Raw genomic sequence first — 27,523 nt, 5'->3', positions numbered from 1 at the left:
TGTAAACAGTTAACGATTGTTTAAACTTTAAACATTTGACATATTTTATTCCGAAAGCGTTATAATTGACGAACAATCGTATATTTCGTTTCCCTATAATGAGAAATTCATTTGTTATGCGTAAAAATCAGGCGTACAAAGGGCTAGTAACTTAAGTATACCAATGGCTTAACTTGATCCTTATCATGTGTTTTCAATCAAAATAATTATTACCGAACTCTCTTGTGTTTATTACATTCGGCAATTATTTTACCATCAATTCTATTAACAAAGTCTGCCCTGCTAATTTGCTGTCGTGTGTAAACCGCAGATGTCGCAGTTAGACACCTGCGATGACGTAACAACTCGTGACATCACACTTTCGCAAGCACATAGCGACTCGGCAACGCCATCCAGTGGAACGGGAGACACGTTGGACATCGAAAACCTTTCAAACAGCCCAGTCTCGCTTCATAACTCCTCGCCAGTGAACGAAAAGGAGGAACCATTTCCGTTAGGTGGCGAACTGGGAGCAGAGAGTTTTCTGTCGTCTCTAGGCAACGTGACGTCACTGGACAGGGACTTTTGTACCTTTGATGGGGGGTACCACCAGCAGCCGGCCCCGCTGAACGACTTGGACGGGCACCGTATGATACAGCAGACGACGCCCCACTTGTTGAACGAATTAACCAGGGACCTGGTTTACCCCACAGAGTCGGTGGTGGATCATGGGTTTCAACATTCTGGTGGTGGGGCAGAAAACGCTACTCCGCACATTTGGAGGCCGATGTTTGGAGAAATTTCAGAGCTTCAAAATTTTCAAAATCAGAGACCCGTTACAGACTGGCCCAACGCATGGTTAGTCGTTATTATTTTTAAACTAGAAACTTCTGCAAAATGTTTGTTGCAATAAACAATCCTTGTCCATTACAATAAAGTTTCGGCTTAGTATTTTGAAACGTACCACGGTTATTTCTGTTACGGGTTTCAGCTTATTTTTGTAAAACAACAAAATTAACTCAGTATTCGTGCCAATATTGTTATTTCACGACTATGTTGTATTCGCAGCCAACAACATGACATATTTTCGACCTCCAGACCAGCGCAGCAAGGTATGACCCGGCGAATACATTGCGTTGGTTAATCTCAAACGCTTTCCCTCTTTCACAGAACAAACAACCAACAACGAAATAATTGACCTCACCGAGTCTGTTACGTCACTTGATGACGCCAGCAACACGTCTGATTCTTTACGAAACACCCCGACCGAAGCCGAAAACAGTTTTATCCAAGATGGCGGCCTTTATCAAAACGACGGAACGAATGGAAACACTTTCTTCCAAGAACCATTTTCGGCGGAATACCTTACAAGTGACACCATGTTACCCCGCAGTCACGCTCTACCGCTTCAAAACTGCCCTCAAATGACCTCGGAACAGCCTTACGCTTTCGGTCAAAACTTTTCAGCTCCACAAAACAGTATATCATCCACGTATAATGCTCCTTGTACAAACGTCTTTGAGCAAGCTGTCACGCAGCAAAGTACAAATTGGAGCTCGCCACTTGCGGCGCTGACGAGCTCTGCAGTCCAGAACGTTCGCCCTTATCAGGAACAAGGTGTTTCAACGGTCGAAGCGACTTTAAACCCAAACGATGCTCAACTGTCTACGCCAGATGTTTCCGGTTCGTATCGTTAAATGATTTGATTATATCGTAAGCCTACTTATATGCAGGGTTACTATCGACAGTGACTAAGAAATGAAGGCGCAAACTGCGAAATACTAAGCACGCTGGTCCAAAATAAGCACGTTATTATTTTCTTATATATTTCTTGTTCAAATTTGCACAAATCTTAGAAAGTAGCTCGGTATGTTAACCCTGCTTATACATTATAATCAGTAGAATAAAAAGTTTCATAAAAGTTGTACTGCGTAGTTTTAGAACCACCTTGGACACACACCGCATATGATCACGGATTCCTTGTTTAAAACACTATCATTTTCGCAGCTTTACCGACCAACTTTCCATCAATTCCGCTTCGACCGAGCATCGAACTGAGCAACCGCGAGTTATGGATGAAATTTTTCGAACTGGGAACTGAAATGATAATTACCAAAGCCGGAAGGTTAATATTTCTCTTCTGTGTGATTGATTGTGTCCACAGTTTTCAGTGTTTCTCAATTTTTTTAATATCTTTTAGTGAAAAGAGACCCTCGTTTGCTTAATTAATAACTACACTTTTTTGTTTGGTATTCGAAAATAATTATTACCTGACTTCTTCACACCTTTTCCATTCAAATGCTGCGCGGTGACTTATTGCTCGAGAAAGATTAGTTTGGTCTTCGCACAATACAAAAGTTTTCTTCATTTATTTTATCAGCCAATGTACGATAGGCCCTTATTAATGACGATGAAGGAATGTAAAAGCCGTGAGTTATGTTCCTAATGCAACTTTGTTACACAAACTCACAAGACATTCTGCGTGATTTTAGGCGCATGTTTCCTTCCGTGAAACTGACAATTCGCGATTTGGACCCGAAGAAGAATTACGCGCTTGCCATAGACATCCAACCTGTGGACAACAACAGATACAGGTAATTAAAAGTTTTGGAATCGTCATGTTTCAAATTTTCATGTCTGGAAATCTTACTCGAAACATTTCAAACGTTCGTCTGGAACTGTTACCGATAACAGTTTGTATTAGGCCTGAAATTCAATTTTTCTTCTTCATATCTTTCACAACAAATATGCAACCGACCATTGTCTTGGTTAGAGGGCAACAGAGAGTCGTACCTGCCCCACTTAGCGGTTTAACTTCAACACGTGAAGTGCTACTCTTTTTTCTGTTCAAAATTCGTGAAAAGTAATCACAAAAGTTGTTTTTCGTTTGATTTCCAGATATGTCTACCACAGTTCTCAATGGATGGCCGCCGGCACAACCGAAGCGCCCACAACACCACGTACCTATTTTCATCCCGATTCGCCATCACGAGGCGAATTCTGGATGAGACAATCGATATGTTTCGACAAGTTAAAGTTGACCAACTACGAAATGAACAGAAAGGGTCACGTGAGTATTTTCACGTGTTTTTTCACAAAAATATGCATTTTCTTTTCATGAAAATTTCACACACAAATCTGGTGTGTCTTTTTGCGATTATTTCGTTTGTCGGAATTTCGAGACTAAAAACTACCCTCATGTACAATTGTACAACCTTTTTTAGTTTTAAATAATGTTTGACATAAGTAAGCATTAAAATGTTTTCGAGCATAAAATCTCGTTGTTTAGTTGCCATAGAATGCTTTGAAACGTCACAACCCGATGTTCGCCGGGTCGTCGATTTATGATCATGTATCGCAATATTCCATGTTTCTGCAGATCATCCTGCATTCCATGCACAAATACCAACCACGAATTCACCTCATCGAGTGCCAAACCGAAAGCAAAACCGAGCTTCAGGGTTTGCTACCGTTACCCATTCATCATGACGTCACGACTGATGACGTAACTACAGTTGTGTTTCCCGAATGTGCTTTCACCACTGTCACCGCTTACCAGAATCAGCAGATCACAAAACTAAAAATTGACAGAAATCCGTTTGCGAAAGGTGCGTTTACCACAATAAGTGTTTCCCAAAATATTTTTCTTCATTAAACAGTTGATGCATTTTCGTAGGCTTTCGGGATAGCAACAAGCAATGGAAACCGAAACCAGCTGTGGAAAAACCGAAACGTGTATGGACCGTGCCTGGCGACCCCTCTCATAAACCTGTCCCTACCACCATAGGTATTCCCCACACTTAACTTCAAACAAATAATATTGTAATTTTACAAAGTTAAAGCGGAAAAGAGCAATTATGTGACGGGAAAAATTGTAACTTTATAAAGTTTATGAAGTGAAGGGAAAAAGAACAGTTCACTGACAGAAAAAAAATTGTTTAACTGGACTGAATCGATTCCTTGGCCAAGAGTGTTTTCCATTCTTCTATAGGCATGTAATGTAAACCAAGGGCTCTTGACAAATTGTTCTCGCACCCTTTGAGGGTTTTTAAGATCCGTTGTTTGGAGGTTCTTAGATAGTGAATCACCGGAGTTGGCTATAATATTACAACACAACATCTATTGTATATCGGAAGGGGTGTGCCGCGAATTCAAGTAGTGGCGACAATGAAAAAGGTTAAGAACCACAGTAGTAGAATAGAGGCTCTACCTGTTAAAAGGTCGCACGAAATGTGAAACGTCAAAGTACAAAAGGACCAGAAAAGCCGTTGCCATTCGCAATATGTTTGGAATTAACTTTTCCGTTGGCCCTGTCTCGCAAACATGTTGCATAGTTTTCGGCAGAGTCTTGCCCTCGATTGGGCATTGTCACAATAAGAGCGAAACCAACATATCGAAATATAAATTGACGTGTTTAAAACAAGATGTTTTTTAACGTTCCAGGAAGTATCAGCTCGTTTTTCCTTGACCCAACCACAAATAAATTTCATTTCCAGACCTGACGAGCGAACAATACCAACACCACATTCTCAACAGGCTACCGACGCAGCCACAATATCAACACATCAGTTCGCCATGCGTGAATGCAAAGTACTCTCAACCCGATCAGTTCAATACCAACACTCAATGTGCGAGCGGCGATGCGATTGTACGCCCCGTACTTTCCAAGGTATGAAACCCAATGCCTGAAGTTCATTTGCCACGTTACTACGTTCGAAACGCTTTGTGGCTATAGTTTCTGTCGGTGTGGAATATTGCCAGGTGTTATGTATATTCCACATTACTACACCTCTGCACAGAATGCTAATTGTTGATTTGCGTTTTGTTAAAAAAAACTTGAGCTATTTTAGTTTAAAATGTGTTTGTTTCGATAGCTGACGTCATATCTGCCTTTGACGTCACACAATGAATTACAGCGATTAATCGTAATTCTGTGTCGAGTTGAAATTATTTGTTTGCAAAAATATTCCTGTCAGATTTATAGCATGTGGTCCCAGGGCGACGGACCTGACCAACTCGCGCGTTAAAACCGATGGTAAAGTCACTGTCCTCTTTTTTAGGACGAAATGCCAGCAACCTTCACCAACTTTCCCACAGCCAACCTGTTTTCCACTTTCACCGCAAACAACCACGCTCCGCTGAAGCGTGACGAATTTACGTTGGAAGTGACGAGGCGGAACTCAAGTGTGCAACAAGGAGCACTCCAGATGGTCGATTTCGACTTTTCCGATGCGTCAGACTGCATTCCGCAACAAATACAAGAGAGACTCCCCTCTGCGCAAGGGAATTACTTTAGTTTCGCCCCCGACTCGGGTTCGGAGGGAGGCATGGCTGAATTACTGGGCACAGATTCCTCCCAGATGCTCCTGCGCAAACCTGCGTTTGATTCGTTCCAGACAATCTTTTCAGAGCCGTGATTCCTGTTTTGTCACTGTTATGATTTGGAATTACAGGCGTTTTCTTGAACTCTGTGTTTATTGAAGTGGGCTCGAATGACTTTTGTGTTTAAAACAGGAAATTCGAACGTGGTGATAAGCTAAGTTTCTGCAAAGTTTAGTTTCTGATGTTTGTGTGACAGCAATTAGTCAAGGGTTCTACGTAGAAATGGTTATTTTTCATAAGACATTCCAAGTTTCACAGTTTAGTAAATTGCTATGTTATAATGAATATAAAAAAGAATTACTATTGGACCATCAGTTTGTATCAACAAGCCCGCGAAACGGTTACAACGAAACGAAACAAGTTCATTGGAACTGTTATTGTAGCTCCCAAAACACGAACGAAGAGCGAGACGTAACATTTGTGGATGATGTAATTCAACCCAGCGTTTCCTGTAGGCTTTGCGAGATATAAATAATTCACCTTCCCTGCATAAACATTCCCTCTCCTCAAGTTGTGTTGCGGGGTTGATTTTAGTTCGGTCGTCAAGGGACGCAGGTCGCATAGGTTAAGCCTCTGGGGTCGCAAGTAGAAAATAGAGAGAAATTGCATCTGTATTGAAATTAGAGTGTTGAAGCGAAGTCGTCGTCTTTGTGGTTTTTGTAGTTGAAAATTTAAACCTTAAAACGATGCAAAACCCAGGCCAGAAAAGTTAGTATATTCTAAGCTTTTGCTGTGGCCAAAACGTTACACTTTGCTCAGTCCACTTTTACGAGCTTGTATCCTACATATTTTTAAATGTTTGTGCGTTTTTCTTCTAAAAAATCACCCCGCCATGACGTCATACAAAAGAATTACGCTGAGTTCAGTATGAGCCTCAACATTTGCATGCCAGTCGTACGACAGATGCATCAGATCAGAGCCTAAGAGTCTTAGCGACAGTGACAAATATAGCCTGTAGGACATGAAGGCTTTTCTGCGGTCTGCATAATATTGGGTTGGAAGTTCAATTGTTGGTTTGCTGGTGGTTTGCTGTTGCTTCATTGCGTGAACTGGGAACGGTTCAGTCGCCGCCCATTCACATGCTTTTCCTCGAATCACACTCATTTTAATGCCAGATGATCGGTTTCACGCTAGAAAAAGAAAGTAATTATATTTATCGGTGTAAAATGTCGATATTCAAACATTACGAAAACATGTTTCAAACAAAAAAATTGTGTTGAGTGGTCCTCGGTTACTGAAACTGAACACAAACCTAATAAATATTCAAAGTCGTTACGAGCGGCTATGTACGGTTAATATAGCCAAGGACCGTCCTAGTGTTGTTTCAAATAAATTACGATAACGATGTGCAGAGAGGCTCTCATGGGACACTCACCAGACGCTGGACAACAAGGGTATGTTGCCATCACTGCCCTTATCTAATCTCGTCGGCCTTTAACGGTTCCCGCCTTTGAATCCTCTCCAACTTTTCAATTAATGAGTTTTAAATAATTTTGTAACCGCGATATTTTCAAGACGATTTTAATGTGTAACACAGTATTTTGTAAGTAAAAGCCAAGCAATATACTGAAGCAGCTCAGTTGCACAGCGAATGGAATTTAAACAATGAATAATTGGTAACCGAAACTTAAACAAAACGTACCGACCGAAACTTAACCAGCGAATTTTGTTTTGCCGTAAGAGCCTTTCAACGTCAGAGACAAGGGGGTTAGGTTTGCTCTTCTATAACTTGTTATATAGAAGTTATTTACTAGTCGTACAGTCAGGTTGCGTGACGTCACAGTTGTTTTTCCGGCCACTGATGCGTATTCTGTGTTCGAAGATGCTCGTATTCAAATTTCCAGACCAACAGCGTATCTTGCGGCGCAAAAGATTGATTGTAAAATCGTGAAAATTCAGCAAGCAGCGATTAACTAAATGTCACTTTTTGGACATTTATTCAAAAATTTTACTGTCAAAAAATCCAGCAAGGTTTGAATATTGTTGACGGGAGGGCATTTACTCACTTGCCAGCAAACACATTCCCTTTTTTGTGCGAAGTTCACTTGCTTGGTTTCCTAAAAAACTTCTACAAGTTGAAAATAAACTTCATATATATATAAGTTGAAGCAAAGAACACTCTTGTGTTTGAAAAGAAATTTATAAATCAGTCTTTACAAATCAATATTAATAATTTACCAACAAAGAACAGTTTAGTGACGTTAGACGGCTTGCTGTTTAATCTGATGGAAGCAACGCGTATGTTTAGCAGGGGGGAGAGTGCTGCAGTTGGCTTAACTTTGGGCGTTTTTCTTGGAACGTTAGATATTGTCCCCTCGTGACATGAGAGAAGAAAAAACAGCCGGATGGAAATGGAAGTAACGCGCGCTCGTCTCGAATAAATTTTCCCCACAAGGAAAGAAGAGTTTTGGTCAACGCGAGAACGCTCTAATCCGCCTTGATGTATAATGTACGGGGGCGCACACAACGCTGTGAATAATTCATGCTATGTAAAAGCTTATTGATGCCCACCTGTACGTAACGGAGGGAAATGTTTCTTGCATTAAAAAATTGGCTAATGTAATATGATATAATATACCATCTGAAAAACGTGTACGACTGCTGAATTAAAATGTAAAGAAAGAAGCAACAGCAGAATAAAGTGGTCTGTAAATAAAAATATATATTAAAAGCAAGAGGGTATATATCGATATGCCCACACTTGACGAAATTGGAGCAGAAATCATTGCGAATTCAATGAGACGCAGACGCGTAATACTCGGGCGAGAGAACGAGTCAAGCCACTAGATCGCTCAGGCCACGTTTTAGCCCGAGGGATGTAATGGCAACCTTAAATTCCTCGGCTCTTTTGGCTGAGCAGACGAACAAGCTGGCAGGCAGGAAGGCTTGCGCAAGAATGCGTGGGGCACTGGGCGTGCCAGGTTTTCGAAAAACTGCATTTTGTGATCCAGATTTAATTTAAAACAAAACATGCAGCTTCGACTGACTGCAAAAGAAGCACGTTTTTGATATGGAGTTTTCCTGTATGCGTAGTTTGTTTTGCTGGTCAGGCAGACAAGTCTTGCTTGTAGTGTAAAGAGAGTTTGAGTTGTGAGTAAATGGGTGTTGTTGGTTGCATTTAAGATAAAAGTTAGACAAATTTAAAGTCCGTCATTTTCATATTTATCGCCTTTGGTTTCGCCTTTATATTTCTATGAAGCAGCTAAGTCGTTCGAAGTGTTTGGGCATGTTTAAAGTTGTTAGGGTTGGAAAAATAGGTTGGGTTTGTCATGCAAGCTAGTTGGGAGTTGTTTGATAACTTAAATGGTAGACGGCGATTGGCACACCTGGACGTTTTCAATACCCTATTGTTCTCGGGTCTGTGGTTTCAGAAGTTTGCTTACAAACGCTCACTTGAATGCTTAACAATACAGAGGTACTCTAATTGGAAAACCTCTTTGTTGATGCACAAACCACTCGACGTGGTTTAAGACGCTTTTTAATTAGTTGATGTTTTTGCGATGGAAAACGTGACGTGGATCTTATCTTCAGTGAAGACCTGTGACATGGTGGCGTAGATATCACGCATGTGAGGTATTTGACAGCTTCCATCACTCCCGAAGGGGAATGCCTGTGGCTCGCGAATTACTCGTTTGTGAAACAGCCAATGATTTGTTCTACTTAAGCTGCAGAAACAAATGGCATGCTTTGTTGCTTGTGGCGCTTATAAACGTTATATCAATGCTGGTTTAAATGTAAAATGCATGAAAATGTTTCCACCTTCCAAACTCGGTACATTTAGTCATGATATCGTGAAACTGTCCTCAATTGACGCATTTGAGAAGGACGTTAGGACGAATGGTTCCACGTATATGGGGAAGTTTCCAAGGTGTTGTTACATATATACCTGTCAAGATGCAAACTTCATACGTTTTAAGACGTTGCGCATGTCGCAGCCAACGCGTAAAGATAGGCCTGAAGGGGAATTATGCAACGGTAAAAATTTGCTGCAAAAATAAGTTGTTTTTCTGTAATGACGCGCGAGACCTTTGTAGACTGTATTGAAACCTGTGGCGTTTGGATTTAGGAAGCTGTTACTCACCTTATTCAAACAGTCGACAGTCGCCCACTTAAATCCGAAAATCTTTTTTTTTCAATGGAAGGAGGCCCACATATTTGTCAGTATGGCATCCGAATTACTTAATACTGTACGTTTCAAACTGCTGCCACAGTAAGGTTTACCTTTGATAAAATGTTAATTTCTTTGGATTTTGCAGGTGTTGATAAGTTTAGTGTGTAGTGCAAACCATTGGACAACAAAAATTCAAAGGTAAGTGTTTAAAATTATTTTTTGTGTGTACGCCAATATTGTCTTTTTGGCTCTGCTTGCAGCTTACTGTAAAAAAGATGTTAGGTGAATATTAGCGTTCATGCGTTAGGTACCATTTCTTGGCTATGTTATGTAGCCTTAGATGCAATTAGGTCCTTCCTGGTTATGACATAGTATCATAACGTACCTTACACAGGAAAGATAGGATTTTGTGTTTATAACTTTAGCAAACCGGTTTCAAACCGCCCTCGGCAATTAGTAATAGTTTACACAAAGGTCGCTACCGAGTTGTACACAATCTTGACTGCGGGTCGCGCGGCAATTCATTATTAACGTGTTGAGAGAAAAAGAATATAATTAGTTCAACCTTCCATGTCACAAAACCTGACGTGTTGCCACTTAATCACGTAAACTGTTTACAGATGGAAAAATCAGGACCACCAGGCTATCAAGAAAACCCAAATCCTACTGTGGCATATCAGCCCCAAGCAGCCCAGCCAGCGTATCCTAACCTTCAACAACAACAAGCCCCTCAGACTGTGGTTATTCAGCAACCTACGTCTACCGTCACAACCACCATTGTGACGCAACAACAGATGAGTGGGTGGAACAGTGGATTGTGCGATTGCTTTCAAGATTGCAAGAGCTGTAAGTGGAATTTTTTTGCAATGTTGGGATTTAAGGTCTTCGGTTGATCAATACATTTCGCCTACATCTGCATCACTGATTTTAATTAATTATATAACAGAGAAAAACAGCTATCATGGTGTTTTACCACTGAAATGCAACTTTGTAAGCTTAAATAAAAAATGCGTTTCTATTTGCCAAAAGCAAAATATTCCAATTCTCGACCGCAGTCTTTTACTTTTAGCTAGCACCATACAAGGTAGCACCATACAGCTGTGGGCAATAGCAACCAACTATCTTTGAATTAGTTGTTAGTGATGACCTCCCAACGCACTTTCTACATCATATGGAAGTTTCCAATTCCCCAAAGCATAGACTTCAACTTTAAACTTGTGTTAAGTTGATGGTTTATTAGACCAATGTTTACCAACTGCGGCCTTTGGCCTCCCTTGGGGTCGACGAGTAGAGATGTTTTTTCTTGGTTTCCATGCTTTTTGTGTGGATAAGCCACTTGAACGTTATACTGTAGGTTGGTTACAAAACAAATTTTGAGAGAACGGTTAGTTCTAAACATCGCCATGTCGCAGTACTGTACAGAAACTAAAAGGAAATAATAATGTTCTTAATTGGTAATCTTTTTTGATGTTTTTTTAAAATGTTTTATAAAACACCTCCAAACAAGATATGGTTTGTTGCAGGTTTGTGCAGTTTTATCTGTGGTAACTTTTACTACGCTGCGCTCTCTTCGAGGATGGGGGAGAATTGTTGTGTGGGATGTTCTGGTTATGGAGCTGGCTGTGTTCCAGGGGGTCATCTGGCCATGAGATCGCGATTCCGCGGAAGCCACAACATTCAGGTTTGGAAGCGGAAAGTTGTTGCTTGGAACTAGTTGCCAGTGACAAAATTTGACCTTTCTAAAACAAGTTTCTTACGACTCGAACAGCAGCTAATGACATTTCAGCTACTGAGAAAATGATTCAACTCTTTGGCGCTTGTTCAACTTAAAACTGAAATGCTAATTTTGTCGCACAAATTGCACAGTCGGTTTGTCCAAGGCTTAACGGAGAATCCACTGCAGTATTTTTTCTCAAAAAGAATTTTTATTGTTAAGCCTGGGTTTTACATCAATAATGTCATGACCCTCAAGAAAATATCCTTACACCTGCTCAATTATATGTACCTTTTGGCTTGTTAACCATGAACCCATTTAAAGTCGAAATAGTAAATACAATCTCTCGTACTCAACCGTCACAATACTTATTGTAATCGTAAATACTTATATCACTTGATCATTCGCGTAAGAAGTTAAAATGTTATCATTGTTAACCCTTATTTATTCAAACTCTGTGTCTCAACTAGTGGGCCACGAAGGTGGGTGAAAAATATGTCAAAATAATAAAACTTAAAAAAGTTTAAATCAAGTAAAAACGAAATAGGTCGCCACGCAATCTTACCAAAATATATCTGTGTCAACGATAAGGCAATGCAGGTTCAAAAAAACAGACCTAAGGCTTCAAACCGGTTCAAGTGTTTGTGGTGTAACCGCCTCGCCTTCTACGTGTTGTTCTGGAATTTACTTAAGGAGTCAACTGTATATTATCGTTGTACTGAGCACTCTAAACCACTTTTAAGAATAAACTCGCTTTCGATATTTACGTGAAACTTTGGGTAAAAATGTTAGATAGGCAAAGTCATAAAACTACCAGGCTACATTTTTGTATTTTGATATCGTATGGAAATTATTTGTAGGTCTTAACGATTTAATTGTAATTTTAATTAGACTCTGTATATACGTGGTTTGTAAAAGTTGGTAAAAGCGTGTTAAAAATCTTGTTTCAGGGTTCAATTTGCGACGATTGCTTCATGATGAGCTTTTGTACACCTTGTGCAATGGCGCAGTTGTCACGTGAGATGGATAAGCTCGGATATTCACCGAACTGCTAAGTCCCACGCTCTTGTGCGTTAACGCGCGGATTGTGTTTTGTTGAACCTGCATCCGCGCGAGGGCGAAATTGCTTCGTCCCACCTCTCTGAGTACACAGTATTTAACCCAACCAAAATGTGTATGCTGCTTTATAAGCTGATCTAAATGTAACCGTAAGGATGCTGTATTGTTAATAACCTTGTCAACATATTAAATTCACTTGTCACAGAAACACATTGTGTGGTTTTGTTGAAGCGGTGTTTTTATCTCCGGGTATTCCCCAAAGCGGGAAAAATTATTGACAGAGGGCGGGGCAATGTGAGTTGTACCTTTGCAGGTTTGTAATTGGTCGATGTCGGTTTGTCCAACGGCGCTGGCCGTTACTTACAGCAAACCAGCATTTGTATTCTGCGATCCCGTTAAGATAAAACTAAACATTCCGAGATGCTTTTATATACAAGCTTTGCTGACTGCACACGCCAGAAAAATCAAATGTCTGCATCCAGACGTTACACAATTATTCAAGCTCAAGTCTAACCGACGTTTTTTTTGATGCAAACTTGGGCGCGACCAACGTTCACCATCTCCATGTGCCATCGGCATCAACAAGATCCGCGAAAGGTTTATTGACAAGCGCGTTTAACCCAGGCGGTCCCGGCTAATTCTCCTCCACTTTCAGGCAGTTCTATTGGGACATTTAGGTCCGCTAAATCCTATGGAAGAAATTATTTTGTGAAAGTTTCATCACATGAGCGTTTGACTCGATAACCTTTGAGGTTTTGTCGGTGCCCATGCTAACATACCGCAATATATGCTCTTTATTTATCCTCAAAACAAGCAATGTTAGTCAATGTAACTGCTACGAAATTCATCTTACAGATGTTTTTTTATTGTAACTATAACCATTTTTAATGTGAGATTGTAGTGGACGAATGTTCGCCTGCATTCATATTGGAATGAACAAAACTTACAGGTCGAAACAATGTATACACATATGTGCAGCTTTCATTGATTATTCTGGCTCTTTTCACATATTATATGATTTGCGTCAAAGCCGAGCCGATAGCACTGTCGGATCCTAGGCAGTCGTTAGGCCATAGTGCGTTCCACGTGGTTCACCTTTGTTGCTTGGTACTTAGTTGGGTATTCAAACGGATCGACGTTGACCGAAAAGTACCACAGTGGAAATCGGTGTGCCTGCTAGCCCTGTACCATGCCCAGTCACCAGGTGCACTGATGAGACCTTACAGATGCACACCTGCCTGCAGATCTTATTGATTATTATCACGTACAAAACCATCAACAGTTTGATAAATAACAGTGCACCGTAACTGATTAAATCTGACTACTTCCGTTCAGGTAATGGAGGGACTCTATCTCTCTTTGCATTTATCGTGCGATAATTAAAAGGAAAAGGAGCATCATGAGCCAGAAACGCATCGGCTGTTTGCGTAATGCTGCTGATGTAAGGGTTATATACGTGTGTGACAATTATGATTATTGTAATTGAATTCAAATTCAGGGACAGAATTAGATTTTACAATAAAAATGTAACATTATTTGTATTTTTTAGAAGCAATTTAGACTAATACTGAGCAAAGTATAGACAAGCCGTGATTGAAGGTAAGTCTAACACTAACCAGGACTGGCCAATAGCACATTCGGCCGATTACACCAAACCGAGCCTTGTGCACGAAAAAAGGGGGGAGAATTCCAGAAAGAGCTCTGCAGTTTACTAGAGAAATTATGATGACATTTACACAAGTACTGGTATCTAATGACACTAACCACATAACCTGTTCAAAGATGGCAAACACACGACCACCAGGCTATCAAGAGGTTCCAAATCCGACTGTGACATATCAACCACAGTTTCAGCCCATGGTTAACCCAGCGTACCCTAACGTTCAACAACAGCAAGCTCCTCAAACTGTGGTTATTCAGCAACCTACATCTACCGTCACAACCACCATTGTGACGCAACAACAGATGAGTGGGTGGAACAGTGGATTGTGCGATTGCTTTCAGGATTGCAAGAGCTGTGAGTGTGTTATTAGGAAATGAAATAAGAAAATATACAGTTGAATTTGCGTCAGTGGCAACCCACCAACTAAACCACGATTTCCAGTATTAAATCTCAGTCTACACTCTGAAAAGTCGGAATTTCTTCAACACAAATGAACAATGTTATTTGAACATCGCTTTGATGCCACCCAATGTTGACAGTAAAACGAAAAATATTTGCTCATTTATGCTGATAGGATAAAATTTATGTAATCAACCATGGAAAGAGGTGTATTTTGTTACAGGTTTGTGCAGTTTTATCTGTGGTAACTTTTACTACGCTGCGCTCTCTTCGAGGATGGGGGAGAATTGTTGTGTGGGATGTTCTGGTTATGGAGCTGGCTGTGTTCCAGGGGGTCATCTGGCCATGAGATCGCGATTCCGTGGGAGCCACAACATTCAGGTTTGGAAGCGGAAAGTTGTTGGTTGGAACTAGTTGCCAGTGACAAAATTTAAAGAACAGCCACGCCACAAACCGAATTGAACCTGGTGCTTTTGATTAACTACTATTCAAACTAGAAACATGTGAATATTAAAACTTGTTTCAGGGTTCAATTTGCGACGATTGCTTCATGGTGAGCTGTTGTACACCATGTGCAATGGCGCAGTTGTCACGGGAGATGGATAAGCTCGGATATTCACCAAACTGCTAAGTCCCACACATTGCTCTTGTGCGCCAACGCGCGGATTGTATTCTGTTGAACCTGCACCCGCGCGAGAGCGAAATTGCTTTGTCCCACCTCTCTGAGTACACAGTATTTAACCCATCCAAAATGTGTATGCTGCTTTATAAGCTGATCTAAATGTAACCGTAAGGATGCTGTATTGTTAATAACCTTGTCAACATATTAAATTCACTTGTCACAGAAACACATTGTGTGGTTTTGTTGAAGCGGTGCTTTCTTCCTCGGGGTATTCCCCCAAAGCGGGAAAAGTGGTTGTCAGAGGGCGGGTCATTATAAATTGTAGCTTTGTAGGTTGTAATTGTTTAAAAGGGCGGATTACCTTTTTTTAACGGCGCAATGCAACACGCGCTGTACGAAATGCCGTTGTATCTTTACCTTTTGAGATTTTTTGGTTTTAACGTTGACATGTTTCATTTATAGTTAATAACACACGTAGTTTGTGTAATAATATGCATAAGTTTTAAATGCTTAAAATATTGACACAACGAGATAAGTTCAGAGCTTCGCTAAATACCTGGACACGCAATGGAAATCAAATGTATTAGCGTTCAGACATTTTTAATTATTGAGGCCCAAAACGAAAAAACAACGAAATTAACGAACGCGTTCAAACCGGACCTAACTTTAAAATCATTTCGGGGAATCTGGCGATTGATCCTAGGCCTATTAAATAACAACCTCTGATTTGCTCTTCGTTAATCGTGAAAATTATAGCCGTCCCCCCATCTGTCTACCACTGAGGAAGGTTTATTCCCACACAAAAACCTTTTTACGAATTGACCTGGATGAATGGGTTCATAAATTTGTCACACTTGAGCGGTTCGTCAGGTTTCGATTTAAAGACCACAGCTCATAAACAGGGAAGACACAATTTGCAACAACGCCTTGACAGGAAGTACGGTGAGATGGTCGTTAAACAGACAACGTTAACTCGCGTGGCCTGGAGATAGCAAGAAATCTTGTAACGTGTATCTACGTCCTCGGAAGAAAGGTGTAGTCAACAATGGTGAGGATAATATTGTTTACGACAACAACCAACTCCAGTGCCACATGTGCCATATGAACAAGTGGAAGATTTAAGGTGTTATAGAGGTAATTTAATGATATGACATGGGCATCGTGCATGTTGAGTGAAGTATGCTATACTACTGATGCTCGGTATTGGATTTCAACCTATGCAGTTTAATTCTACTGTATGATGATTGTTTTGGAAGCAATTGTGTAATACATACGAAAAGTCTCCGCGTTATTTATTACTCTGGTAATGTGTCCGTGTTTATATGTGTTTGCAATTGTAAAAATGCGGCAATTGTACGATATACAATCACAGACACAAGCAAAGCCTTCTATATATTGTCATTAATCAAACCACAAAACACGCGAGAGTTACAATTTGACTGATCTTATTTGGTTTCGTCCCAACAGCACAAGCTTCGCTTTGCGGTGAAACATAAACTTGAACGCGACACAACAAGCCCGCAAATTAAAAGGTGACGCATCCTGGAGCAACTTACCACCGCCCAAACCTTCACAATTAGGCCAAAGTGTCGCCCGCTTCGAGGCCACGAAAATTGTCGATCTAGCTTCCATTTGCAATCATATCCTAAGGGTTAAATGTCGCGGACGTTACTCAGTGGCGCCAGTGCTGTTGTGGTTATGAACGGGCGTGAGTGTGGACGTCACAAAGAGTCGGCAACAAAACGATGATAATTTGCTGCTTTAGTTTATGTGGTATTGAAATTGTTTCGGGACATGTTTTGTGTGATGAAGGTTATAATTACGGACTCAGAGTGCAAATTTTTGGCTTTGAAAGCTGACAGAAACACGAGACTCTAAACTTTAGAATCTTTAAGGATGTTGGTTTGTATGTCTATATTAGCATAAGTTGGGTTATGCAAGGATCGTCAGCCAGTTTTGTTTGTCAAAATGATACTTTAATTGAAACAGTCCACTTATTATCCCATAAGATATAACAACGCATAGGAGCAGTCGGTAAATAACAGGACAGCGCACCATAACCGATTATGCCAAACCGCAGGCTTCCGTCAAGGTTAACGCGGGACTCTATCCCGTCCTTGTGCATTCTATGGGCGACAATTTATGGAAACGGATGGCCAGGAGCCAGAAACGAGTCGATTGGGTGCGTAATGCTGCTGATGTAAGGGTTATGCGTGTGTGGCTATTATGGTCGTTGTATCTGCCATACGCGCTATGCCTGTCAATCGCATGTTGACGGGTTGGTACTAGAGGAAAAAGGGCGGTATTTCTGGTGGCAAGCGAACCCCGTTTGATGTTTAGTTGATTTCGACTTAGATCTCAGGTGCTGCTGAAAGTGTACGAGTGAAACTTTTTTACATGAAGTTATATCGGACGAAACTTTATCCGTTTCATGAATGCGGAAGAGTTTTGATAAATGTATTTTGGTAGCTTATGATCTTGCTTCAGTTGGAAAGTTACAACGAGTCATTTGGAGGTAGCAGACATAATCGCAATATTAAACGAAAATACTTAATTTGTTTGTGCGATAAATTGAAATTAGTGAAATTAATTTGTTCATGTTTTAGCAAATGAACGCATTCGCAGCAATTCAAGCACCTTCCATATCAGATAAATGCAACGCGTGTGCCGCAGAACTTAGCAACCCTTTATTAAACGACAATAAAACGCAAACAACAGAGTGCGGCAACGCGAACTGGCGGCAGACATATATAAGCTCATGCCCAGATGCATCAGACTGTGAGACCGGGATTAAATGTTGTTGTCTTTTATGACTTCCCATTTGAACGTAGCCGGACGTGTTGTGGGAGGCAGCATGTGTTTGTATCTCAGGTGGATGGATCAGTGAATCGTGCTACGTATCAGGTGGCGAAAGTGTTAGTTGGTTTTGTTGAATCACAATTCGTTCGCCTGTTTTGAACTATCGACTCTGAATAAGGAATGATGACTGTTTTTTTTGTAGCGTGGCCAAGTCAGGTATTACAACTTAATGTGTTTCAATGCAAACTACCAAAAATCTGTTGTGTAGAGGTCAGGTAGATGCAAAAAGGAATTCGGCAAAACGATTTTCTTCGTCACCTACATTGCTATGCATGAGTGTGGTTTATTTGCATGTGCGTAGAACGTATTCAAGCCACTGTGACGCCGCGAGGAGATTCCAAGTGTGGTAATAACCAAAGTTCAATGGAAATGAAGTCTTAAATCTGGAACACATGCAATGTTTTAAGATAAAACAAGACAGGATCCAACCACTGTTCGTCATTTCTATGTTTCTCTGACAAAGAATACGAGAATTTGAGCCAGAAAGTCCGTCATAGATTGTGGCTTGCAGTGTTTCACTAAAAATTTTATTATATTGACTTTACAATTCGTTATTATAACTTATCAATTATGAAGTCCTCTTATTTTTTAGGATAATTCAGGTATAAGTGGCGATATATCTTGCGCCCTACTTAGGATTTGTCAGACCTTGCACATCCCTTAACAAAGCAAAACCTACCGTTGCTTTGTCTACGAAAACATATTAAGGAGAGCATGGAAAATGAAAACACCCCTTCTATCGTGTTGCAAGCTGGGTTGGGGATAACTGAAACAACGCAAGGTAATTTGAACCTTCCTTGCTATGTTTTGACAGAATTGGGACGCATGATTCCGAATCTATCTTCAAATACAGCTGCTGGTGCACAGTTACATATGATATATCCCCTGTATTCCCTTATGGTTGAAAATGTCCCAACTAAAGATAAAGGGGACGAAATTTGCTTTGGATCATCGCCTACTCCGTTTTGTAAGCGCAGCGTGCTCGCGTTATGCAAACAATTACATCAAGTGTGACGAAGATAAAGCTGATTCGGATTTGACTGTCACCGAACGCTTTGTGAGTCACGATCATATGTAGATGATGGTCTGCAGGTCTAAGTCATTTGAAACAGTTTTGCTTTCAATCCCAAGGCAGAAAATCAACAAAGACACTCATAACGTACTTGCCAAAATGGTCGGATAACAAGTCTGTGTTGGCCATAAGACTGTTCGGTGATTGTGATAATTTATCAAAGAGTTCTTGCATAACATTTGTAGTTGTGAAAAAAGAAAAGTGAAAAATGTTGCACAAAATTTTGCAAACATTTGGAGCTATGAAACAATACCACATTTTTCATTAAAACAGTCATTTTACATTTAATATTCTATTTTTATCTTGGTAGGCGGTTTCGAGCTGGATGGCTTGCAGGTTGCCACGAACGCCACGCCCCGTATTCCAGGCCAATGCTACAACTTCGACAATTCGGCTGCTTCCATAGTTACTCAGCTGATCATGGCTTTCATTATCATCGCTCTCAATGTTATGGTGGTTTCTGTTATCGTTGGAGGTAAATCGTGTTTGATTGAAACTACATGCAAAGAATTTCATTTTGTAACAGCTTTGTAGATCTCGCTAATAAGTGTGTAATACAGTTTACTTTTGGTGGATATTTTAATTTTAACTTCCCGATATGTGTTTAATAACACTATATACTTGTCCACAAACCCTAAACTGGCAAACATTTCAAACACTTTTTTTCATATCCTTACGTTACTATTGATGTGGTGGCCGCCATAAGGAGACGATGGCTGAGTGGTCCACGCATTGGTGTCTGTGTTGATCATCGTACATATAGATTTAAATAATTAATTTATGATTTAAAAAGAAATAAAGACGACTGCAATTTGTTTGCACGCCCGGCCACATTTCCATTGAATTTTGATGGCGAAAATCCCTAAAACATTTCAAAGGCCGAAAACGTATGGATCATCATTGTGGGTCATTGTAACCCCTACAACGCACATACAGGGTTGATTTATTAACAGAACGTGCGAAGAAGAATCACGAAGTTAAGTCGCAGTAAACAAACTTGCGGGCATCGCGTGCATATCTTCGCTATTGTTAACACGGGACTTATATATAACTGTACACGACTTTGGGGTTAAACAGACTATTTTTGTTGTATTCATATTGGAACTTGTGACTTGGGATTATTTGCTCCCAAATTATTCGCCGAATTAAGAGGTCGTACGGGTCATGCCGAGCGAAACGCTATATGCGTGTTTGCGTGGTTAAGAGTTTTTGATGTCCAAACGACCACGCTTATATATAGATAGAGGATGAAAATGAAAATATGTTTAATGTTCGATTTTGATAAGTTTATTTCTTTGATATAAAAGCACCAACAAACAATATTCATTACCACAACGCAGGTGATCAGAGGTCTGATCTAATCACGAGATTAATACAAAACAACAACCCATAAAGTTAATGAACGGCACAAAGATACAATGGTAGCCAAGGGCTGAGTTGTTGTGTTCACCACCATCCCCACCAGGCAACAGAGCTAAACCAATGACGTCACATCCGCCTTGCAGTGGTGTGTGTTTCCATTTCCGTTTCATCATCAGCTCAAAAGCTCGTCACTCATCAAGCGCATAGGACTCACGTCAAAAACATCAGCGTAATAAAAGGATCGGCCAGAGGGGTGATGTGGCACGCGTCCAGCCTCCAAATCATACAGCCTTTTACTTGTTAAATGTTACAACTATGAGGAAATGCTCACATGCTATAACCGCGCTGTAAATCTAAGTGTGGAAGACAAGTGCCAAGTGCGTGAACTCGCTACATGCTCACGACTACAACGAGTTATACTTTCCACACTTTGGGTTGGTGATCGATTCTCGGTGAAGCTAATGCTGCGAAACATTTGGTTTCTGCAGAGTAAAGTTAAAATTTCAATGCTTCAACCACGGGAACTTTAATAGCTTTTAAGTTGCAATTCCCTATAAAACCAGTACGGCAGACCTTTCCAACAGCCACAAAACGCTGGCAGCAAACTTATCTTGTTGTATAATATGTTGTAAATCACATGGTAATCAATTTCAGGAAGCACTTGTCAGCTCTGGCAAGAGACGCCACGTTATTTGGGGTTCATCAGCCAAAACGTGAAGGGGAGAGTTTGAAGAGTAAGGGTATATTAAGGCCCATCCAGACTAATTAGGCCACTACGTTATGTGCCAAATTATTTTTGGCAAGTTTATTGAAACAACATTGGCACTTAAAAGGCACCGAAGGTGGCACTTTATGGGCGTTCTTTGAAGCTTATATAAAAGGTCAATTACGCGTCTGGGGATTCCCCGAGTTCAGAGAGCGACTCATTCGATATCCAAATTTTCCAAAACACAATAAAAAGGCTCGTGCGTGCTTTTGGCAAGTCCATAGCATATCATGTGCGCTATATTTGCTGCAATATTCTACTTCAAAAACTAAATGTTTTTTTTACGTCACAGGACCGAAGAAGACATACCGAAAGCCAGCATTCGTCTTCATAGCAGCTCTTGCAACATCCGATATCATGTTGGCAGTGGGGCTTGTGTGCATTTGCGCGGTTTTGATCGGAAACTATCAACTACAGGCTTCAACTTGGGTGATTCTAACCGCCAGTACAAGTGTGTGCTTTAATGCCTCGGTCAATTTCTTGCTGGCAATCGCCGCCGACAGACTCTGCTTCATTGGATACAACAGAAAGTAGGTGGCCATTTTAACAAATCGTTTATTTTTCCTCTGGGCGTGTAAACAATTTGGTTGAAAAATTATAAACATCGTTGCTTTGCGCATAACCACAGCAGCGGGTTTTTCCGGTAGCTTATCTCGTAATATTGCACAATTACTAAGTAGTTTTTGACGACTGATTGGTCGTTAGATTCATGCAGTCGTTTCAAACGGAAAGAACCTGCCGGAAATTAGGTGAGCGAAAAGCAATCAGCACTTATAATACGTTTACCGAAGTCGATATACGTTTTATAAGCGGCAAAAGTAGCATCATTGCAATGGTATTTGACACAATAAAGGCAACGATATACCCGAAGTTTCCTCAAATTATTCAGATAACGAACGAAAGACGTCAGACGCCAACGACTGACGTTGGCAACAATCCGTTGTTGTCATCCTTACATTATGATTGTTGACCAGGGGTGGACGCATATCCATCAGCGTAATAGGAGATAATTTGGCAGAAAAATTATCAGAAAAGATTGATGTTGATGTGGTTTTTGACCCAACGTGAATCCATCCAATCCACTACGTAATATTTAGAAAAAACAGGTTTTAGGAACTCGAATTTCATTTTGTACTCGGGAAAACCAACCCTAATTACCATTTAATACGGGATACGTTTAGTTGCGACGCCGCCAATGATTTTCTTCTGATTTTCTTCCCATTATACATTGAAATATCCACGGTTATATAACAGCAATTATAAGTATAATTATGGAGGTACGGAGGCCGTAATTACTGATGGAATCTGGGTATTGGCGAAAACGTACGAAAACATCCACCGACAAAGATATCGGGAAATTGACGATTTCGTCATAGGTGGATATTCCTTAACCTTGGCGATTAATAATATATTGACTCTTTAAAGACTGCAATAATCTTCAAGCAGGTTATGAATTCAGGATGTTAGCATTTGTTTACCTTTCTGATCGGATGATCGTAAGGTATAAATTCAGATTTTACGTTACGCGGTTCACTCACCGCATACACATATACTGTTCAACCCAGATACGACCACATCCTTTACATATACGCTTTTGGTTTTCCTGGCAAGCTATGTACATTACAGTGGTTTTTGTAGCCTGTAATGTGCCCACAATATGACAAATAAACTTCCATAGATGAAGTAACAGCCACTTTACAGTTTAAAAAACATTCGTATGTTGTTTCAGATACAGCAAACTGATGACGCGTCGCAACGTATGGATCATTATCGCCCTCTGCTGGTTCGTCGCGTTCCTCCCCGTCATTCCACTACTTTTTGCCGGGGTTGGTTCGTGTGCGAGTATTTGTGATTGCTACAAAGACGAGATGCTTAGCTGCACCCATCCATCATGCTCCACAGTGATAGTCGGTAAGCGTGACGTAATTGCGCTTGAGTAATTGTTGAGTGATGAGTTGTTCATTTTTACCCTCTTGCCAATATTGTGACGTAAGAATTAAAGGTCACGACTCTTGCTCATATTATGATTGGTTTGAAACGGTATGAGATTAATACAGTAAGAATAAAAACTGTCAAGAATTGCAAAGTTTCTGCATATTAGAAGAAGAAAAACGCACGAAAATCTTTAGTATGGAAAACGTTTTAAGTAAAGACGATTTTTCGGCGATGAAATTCACACTAAAAATCTTTGCAGGTCTGAAAAAAAACTTTCTGTTTGGACTTTTCTTTTACTTTCTGATCATGCTCGTATCCATCGCTTCAATCTACCTCACCTTATTTTGGAAGGTAAATATATACTTGTCTATTTAGTGACAACGTAAACGTTTTTAACAAGTTTCTAGATTGTATTTTGTAATAAATTACGAAACTAATAAAGGGTGAGTCAGGAAGTCGACGGTGTTGAATTTTTATTAAATTCACAGCAACTTTTGCCTCAAGCTTCGAGCCAGTTGTTAATTGTTTTAACAATCTCGTCTACCAAGTGTTGCCCAAATGTTATTAGTCAGCTCGCCAAAAAAGAACCAATTAAACGCGTTAGTTGTGCGTCATCTCGAAGGTCACTGAACCGCGAAGGTGTCGTCGCAATCACGTGACAAGGTTTAAAAGGCCAATGCTAGGTCGCTTACTACAGGAAATGACTGGTAATTACCGGGATATTTTGTAATCACAATGCCGCACAACCAATTAGTTGGCCCACGGCCAACTAATAAACATTTATATCTTTAGAAATAAACTAATGTGTATTCATATTGTACAGGTTTCCTAGTTTTTAATTGTAATCATCGTTTCGTCCACCACATAACCCTAAGGAAGTCTCGCCGGATGGTGGACGAGTCGTTGGTTACAATAAACACTTCCGTGACTCAAGTGCCAGATAAACAATTCTCATTAATTTACTAAGCCTGGCAGTAAAAATAGCTCCATACTTCTGCCAATGGTTTGAATGTTTTGTCCGATGTTGCCAATTAATTCAAGTCGTAATTTTCCTATATGTTGGCCCAGGTGCGTTTGCATGCGAACAGAATGAGAAACCTGGCAATGAGTTCGAGTTCTCGTCACAAGTCAAACTCAATGAAGCGTGAATTTCGACTCGCCAGAACGCTCGGGATCGTGGTTGCTGTCTTTTTCTGCTGCTGGACTCCTCTCATGATTTTGTACGTGGTCGATTATGGGACGAATGATTACTTCAGACTTCCTCAAGCCATCACGTTTGCGATCATGGTGAGAAACAAAAACGTTAATTCCTGACAAAACTTATTTGAAGCGAAAACTTTCACAGATTTTATGGTGGCGTCGCTGTTTTCATTCAGTACCATGTGCAATGTTAGAAGAAAAACTTACATACTGCTGTTATAATTACGTTGAGTTTTGAGGAATTCGTTTCTAAGCTTTAGACAATTTTACACACTGTTTCGACCCATAAGGTATCGTGAGTGCAGCTGGTGACTATTGCTCTGAACTTGCTGGTATATAAGCTAGCCAGGAACTGATTATTCCACTTTGTGTTACGATCCGAGTGCACACAACTCTTTTTAGTCGTCTTGCTCTCGTTCATCTAAAATAACCAAATTTTTAACGTCGCTTAACCGAGAAGCACATTGAGAAATTGCGATTTCGTAATCACACTAAAAACAATCAAAAATAAAACGTTCTCCACTGTTTGCAGAGTCCAGCTATCTTTAACTCGATGTGCAATCCGATCATTTACGCCGCCCGCATCCCAAGGATGAGAAGATATCTGTGTCCTTGCACCGGGAAGGAGGAGGACACGAGCACGGATGGGAGCACGAACAGGAAGAGCAGAGCTGCAGGGAGAAATAGTAATGGAAAAAACAATATGGGATCACTCCGAATGAAAGTGGGTTATGTACATAAATACTTTACCTATGTGAAAAAATAGGTTAAAGGTCAGGAAAAATACCAGAGGTTTCTCTGAAAATTTGCATTTTTTTTTTATTTTTCGATACGTAATTGGTACAAAAACGTTGCAAAATTAATGTCATGATTTTTCTGTTTTAAAGTTTTTAATCATGTTTATGACGATTTAGGAGCCCCCCTACGTGCAGTTTATGTTTCCAGAGCAGTCTGCAAAATATTTATGTGCGTTCACAACACAGTGGTTTAGGTTACCCGGTCACAGGGCAGAAATACCCCTAATTTGTATCAATGATGACGTTTGCCCGGTACCAAAACAAAGTCGTCAAATTTCTATCTTAAGCTGTATTGCAGACTTCCGGTCCAATTGCCAAAGGTTCACGCGAAGGGTTAGCGATAAACAAACCATTGCATCAGACTTTTGTTGATTTGCCGTCTATTATCCAGTTTGTTGTTCATGGCTTGTATATAATATGCAAGTACTTACATTTAGCAAGTATTTACACCTACCCAAGAGTACTGCAACCCGCCAAAAGTACCCAAACGCTGTTTGCTTCAACTGGTATTAATATGCAGGCAGACTGAGCTTTGAAAACAGTCTCACTAGCAATTTAAACCTGTTGTATAACTGGTTCAACAGGACTGCTCACTTTACTGATCAGAAAAACTAACCATAGGTTAAATAGCTTTGTCACTTCAATGTGTAAATGTTTTTTATATTTGTTGTTGTCAAACTACACTTGGACAAAATCCCAAATCGTTTTTTGTTTTGCCTGAATCAGAAAACGAACGGAGTCGACGGCAGCAAAAGGTACGGGAAAACGTCCGTCGTTAAATCACAAGCGAGTTCGTCAAAGGAATACACGAGCACAGCAAGTGGTAAGTTTTGATCGGGGAAGATATTTAAGATATAAATATTTGCGTAGTTGTTGCTAATTTCACAGAGTGACATACAAGTTATTCGTTTTAAGTTTGAGTTTGTTACAATGTTGACTAAACAGTAAATAAATAACACAAAACTCCAAGACAAGGAAACTGACAAATGCCTTGTCTTTCCTGCAATCGAATGTGATATCTAAAAAGAGGCCCCCGCCCTTCATATCCCTGTACAACTATAAAATCTAAGATAAATTTAAATAAGTACCAACAGGCACCACAAGAGGCGACCAATTATTATCAAAATGGAGCCTATGAACATATTGTTTGCTTTGAGAGTTTCTTTCCTAAAATTGCATGTGATAAAGGCCCCGAGTAACAATGGAAACCACGTAGATTAGTTCGGAAGTTCTTCTCTTTTGAACTGTTTTTCTGGCCTTAAGTTACGAGATTATTATGACCGATGTTTCGTCTCTCATCCGGTGAGACTTCTTCAGGGTTATGTGGCAACAAGTTACCTTGTGCATTAACATCAAAAACCTAAGAATCTCGTAACCTTATGCCAGACGAACAGTTCTTTAAAATTAAATACCTGAAAAAAAAAGAACAGCACTGTATTCTTAGTTCTCGTTTGCGATCCAACTTAATTTCCAACCAACTTACGCAGCCGAACACATCGAAGCACTGAAGACCGGGCGATCATTGAGCAGAGCTTCCATCTGGATAAGCGAAGCGATGCGTCTTGTAGGGCGGAAACCTTCTAACAACAAGGATGGAAAGAGCAGCAACCACGAGGTTGTGATCAGACAAAGTAGCGAAGGGAAGACGAGCAGACGAGGCAACAGCGCCTCACTCAGCCTCCACGTTGATGGAGTTGAGATTGTGGATGAAGCAGTGTTTGATGAAAAATTGTGAGATGTTTAAAATCTTCATGTGATGTTGATCGGCTCGTCCTGGGCGTGGAAATAACACATGGTAGTAAACACAAAATTGAGACGACGTTCCTACACAAACGCTATATTTGTATCGTACATTGCAGAGTTTGTTTTGAGAGATTTAAGCACGCCATGTGGACATAGTGAATTTGCATCTTATGTACTTACCTACGTATTTTCCCTGGTCTAGCAATACATAGTTCACTATCTCATGTCAATGCAGAGGAATCTCTACTAAGCGTTTGTGAGTCACTTGTTTTGCCACAGTTTGCTTCAAAAATAACATCAATTTAATATCAGATATTTATGCGTTGTTTCCGCATCAATTAAGCATGCATTGATACAAGTTAACACCATAGTCAGGCAAAGTAGTTTATTATACGGTGTTTGTGTCGCCGCACCATTGTTGTATCGAGACCAGGGTAAAGCACGGGTGTAAATCAAGTCTGGTATTTCTTCCTTTTGAACATATTTCTATAACTTGTGCGTTTCCGCTGTAGTCGATTTTTGCAAATTTCCGTTTCTTGTTTTTTTTCTTGTACTAAGCGTGAAGTGGGATTTAAACAATAAACATTCTTGTTCCATCTGGTGAAGGCTTTCACACAAGAATGCCTCTGTACATAACAACATAATGATTACGAAATTATACCAATATATACCAACTGAAATGACCACCACTCATTCGCACGATAGTTTACAATACAATCTTTACTTATATCCACTGATGTCGTATTACCGCTTTCAGTTACCGTAAATTGACCCAAGCTCCATCACGTGCTTAAATATCACACCATGTTAATTCCAACCGTTCCTTCGCTCAAAGCAGTACGAGCGTGTGCGGTGCGGAA

At 40.3% G+C, this 27,523-nt stretch overlaps 4 protein-coding genes across 5 annotated transcripts; all 4 read left to right on the top strand.

The window, feature by feature from the left end:
• Window positions 1–310: 310 nt before the first annotated feature.
• LOC145914652 (uncharacterized) lies at window positions 311–5,711 on the top strand. The gene is made up of 10 exons (XM_083002471.1): window positions 311–837; window positions 1,048–1,091; window positions 1,150–1,662; window positions 1,987–2,104; window positions 2,472–2,573; window positions 2,878–3,049; window positions 3,359–3,587; window positions 3,656–3,766; window positions 4,476–4,648; window positions 5,040–5,711. Exons 1-10 carry the CDS (start codon window positions 311–313, stop codon window positions 5,394–5,396), a joined length of 2,346 nt encoding a protein of 781 aa, XP_082858597.1. The 3' UTR covers window positions 5,397–5,711.
• Window positions 5,712–9,524: 3,813 nt separating this feature from the next.
• On the top strand, window positions 9,525–12,453 carry LOC145913413 (placenta-specific gene 8 protein-like). The gene is made up of 4 exons (XM_083001062.1): window positions 9,525–9,670; window positions 10,093–10,318; window positions 10,996–11,153; window positions 12,137–12,453. The coding sequence occupies exons 2-4, from the start codon at window positions 10,093–10,095 to the stop codon at window positions 12,239–12,241; spliced, it is 489 nt and encodes a 162-aa protein (XP_082857188.1). The 5' UTR covers window positions 9,525–9,670; the 3' UTR covers window positions 12,242–12,453.
• Window positions 12,454–13,792: 1,339 nt separating this feature from the next.
• Window positions 13,793–15,126, top strand: LOC145913645 (placenta-specific gene 8 protein-like). The gene is made up of 4 exons (XM_083001377.1): window positions 13,793–13,844; window positions 14,028–14,262; window positions 14,531–14,688; window positions 14,834–15,126. The coding sequence occupies exons 2-4, from the start codon at window positions 14,028–14,030 to the stop codon at window positions 14,936–14,938; spliced, it is 498 nt and encodes a 165-aa protein (XP_082857503.1). The 5' UTR covers window positions 13,793–13,844; the 3' UTR covers window positions 14,939–15,126.
• A 3,262-nt stretch (window positions 15,127–18,388) lies between these two features.
• On the top strand, window positions 18,389–27,181 carry LOC145914026 (adenosine receptor A3-like). Of its 2 annotated transcripts, none has more exons than XM_083001800.1 (9): window positions 18,389–18,569; window positions 19,171–19,335; window positions 21,281–21,518; window positions 22,718–22,899; window positions 23,183–23,274; window positions 23,992–24,210; window positions 24,656–24,847; window positions 25,647–25,743; window positions 26,408–27,181. In XM_083001800.1, exons 1-9 carry the CDS (start codon window positions 18,503–18,505, stop codon window positions 26,653–26,655), a joined length of 1,500 nt encoding a protein of 499 aa, XP_082857926.1. In that variant the 5' UTR covers window positions 18,389–18,502; the 3' UTR covers window positions 26,656–27,181. The 2 variants fall into 2 exon arrangements, with proteins under 2 accessions (XP_082857926.1, XP_082857927.1); XM_083001801.1 differs by having other exon boundaries at window positions 24,656–24,856.
• The last annotated feature ends 342 nt before the right edge of the window (window positions 27,182–27,523 follow it).

Source organism: Ascidia mentula, chromosome 9, assembly GCF_947561715.1.
Source record: "Ascidia mentula chromosome 9, kaAscMent1.1, whole genome shotgun sequence".
Lineage (NCBI taxonomy): Eukaryota > Metazoa > Chordata > Ascidiacea > Phlebobranchia > Ascidiidae > Ascidia > Ascidia mentula.
Note: the sequence above shows the minus strand (reverse complement) of the source record. Positions and strands in the feature narration are given on the sequence as shown.

What these genes read in the sequence shown, in the direction of transcription:
- LOC145914652 (XM_083002471.1), top strand. Translation starts at nt 311, where the DNA reads ATGTCGCAGTTAGACACCTGCGATGACGTAACAACTCGTGACATCACA. An exon ending in ACAGACTGGCCCAACGCATG is followed by an intron (nt 838 to 1,047) that starts GTTAGTCGTTAT and finishes TTGTATTCGCAG; the next exon opens with CCAACAACATGACATATTTT. An exon ending in CTCCAGACCAGCGCAGCAAG is followed by an intron (nt 1,092 to 1,149) that starts GTATGACCCGGC and finishes CCTCTTTCACAG; the next exon opens with AACAAACAACCAACAACGAA.
- LOC145913645 (XM_083001377.1), top strand. Translation starts at nt 14,028, where the DNA reads ATGGCAAACACACGACCACCAGGCTATCAAGAGGTTCCAAATCCGACT. An exon ending in CTTTCAGGATTGCAAGAGCT is followed by an intron (nt 14,263 to 14,530) that starts GTGAGTGTGTTA and finishes ATTTTGTTACAG; the next exon opens with GTTTGTGCAGTTTTATCTGT. An exon ending in GTGGGAGCCACAACATTCAG is followed by an intron (nt 14,689 to 14,833) that starts GTTTGGAAGCGG and finishes AACTTGTTTCAG; the next exon opens with GGTTCAATTTGCGACGATTG.
- LOC145914026 (XM_083001801.1), top strand. Translation starts at nt 18,503, where the DNA reads ATGGAAAATGAAAACACCCCTTCTATCGTGTTGCAAGCTGGGTTGGGG. An exon ending in GATAACTGAAACAACGCAAG is followed by an intron (nt 18,570 to 19,170) that starts GTAATTTGAACC and finishes TTATCTTGGTAG; the next exon opens with GCGGTTTCGAGCTGGATGGC. An exon ending in TCCGAATGAAAGTGGGTTAT is followed by an intron (nt 24,857 to 25,646) that starts GTACATAAATAC and finishes TGCCTGAATCAG; the next exon opens with AAAACGAACGGAGTCGACGG.
- LOC145913413 (XM_083001062.1), top strand. Translation starts at nt 10,093, where the DNA reads ATGGAAAAATCAGGACCACCAGGCTATCAAGAAAACCCAAATCCTACT. An exon ending in CTTTCAAGATTGCAAGAGCT is followed by an intron (nt 10,319 to 10,995) that starts GTAAGTGGAATT and finishes GGTTTGTTGCAG; the next exon opens with GTTTGTGCAGTTTTATCTGT. An exon ending in GCGGAAGCCACAACATTCAG is followed by an intron (nt 11,154 to 12,136) that starts GTTTGGAAGCGG and finishes ATCTTGTTTCAG; the next exon opens with GGTTCAATTTGCGACGATTG.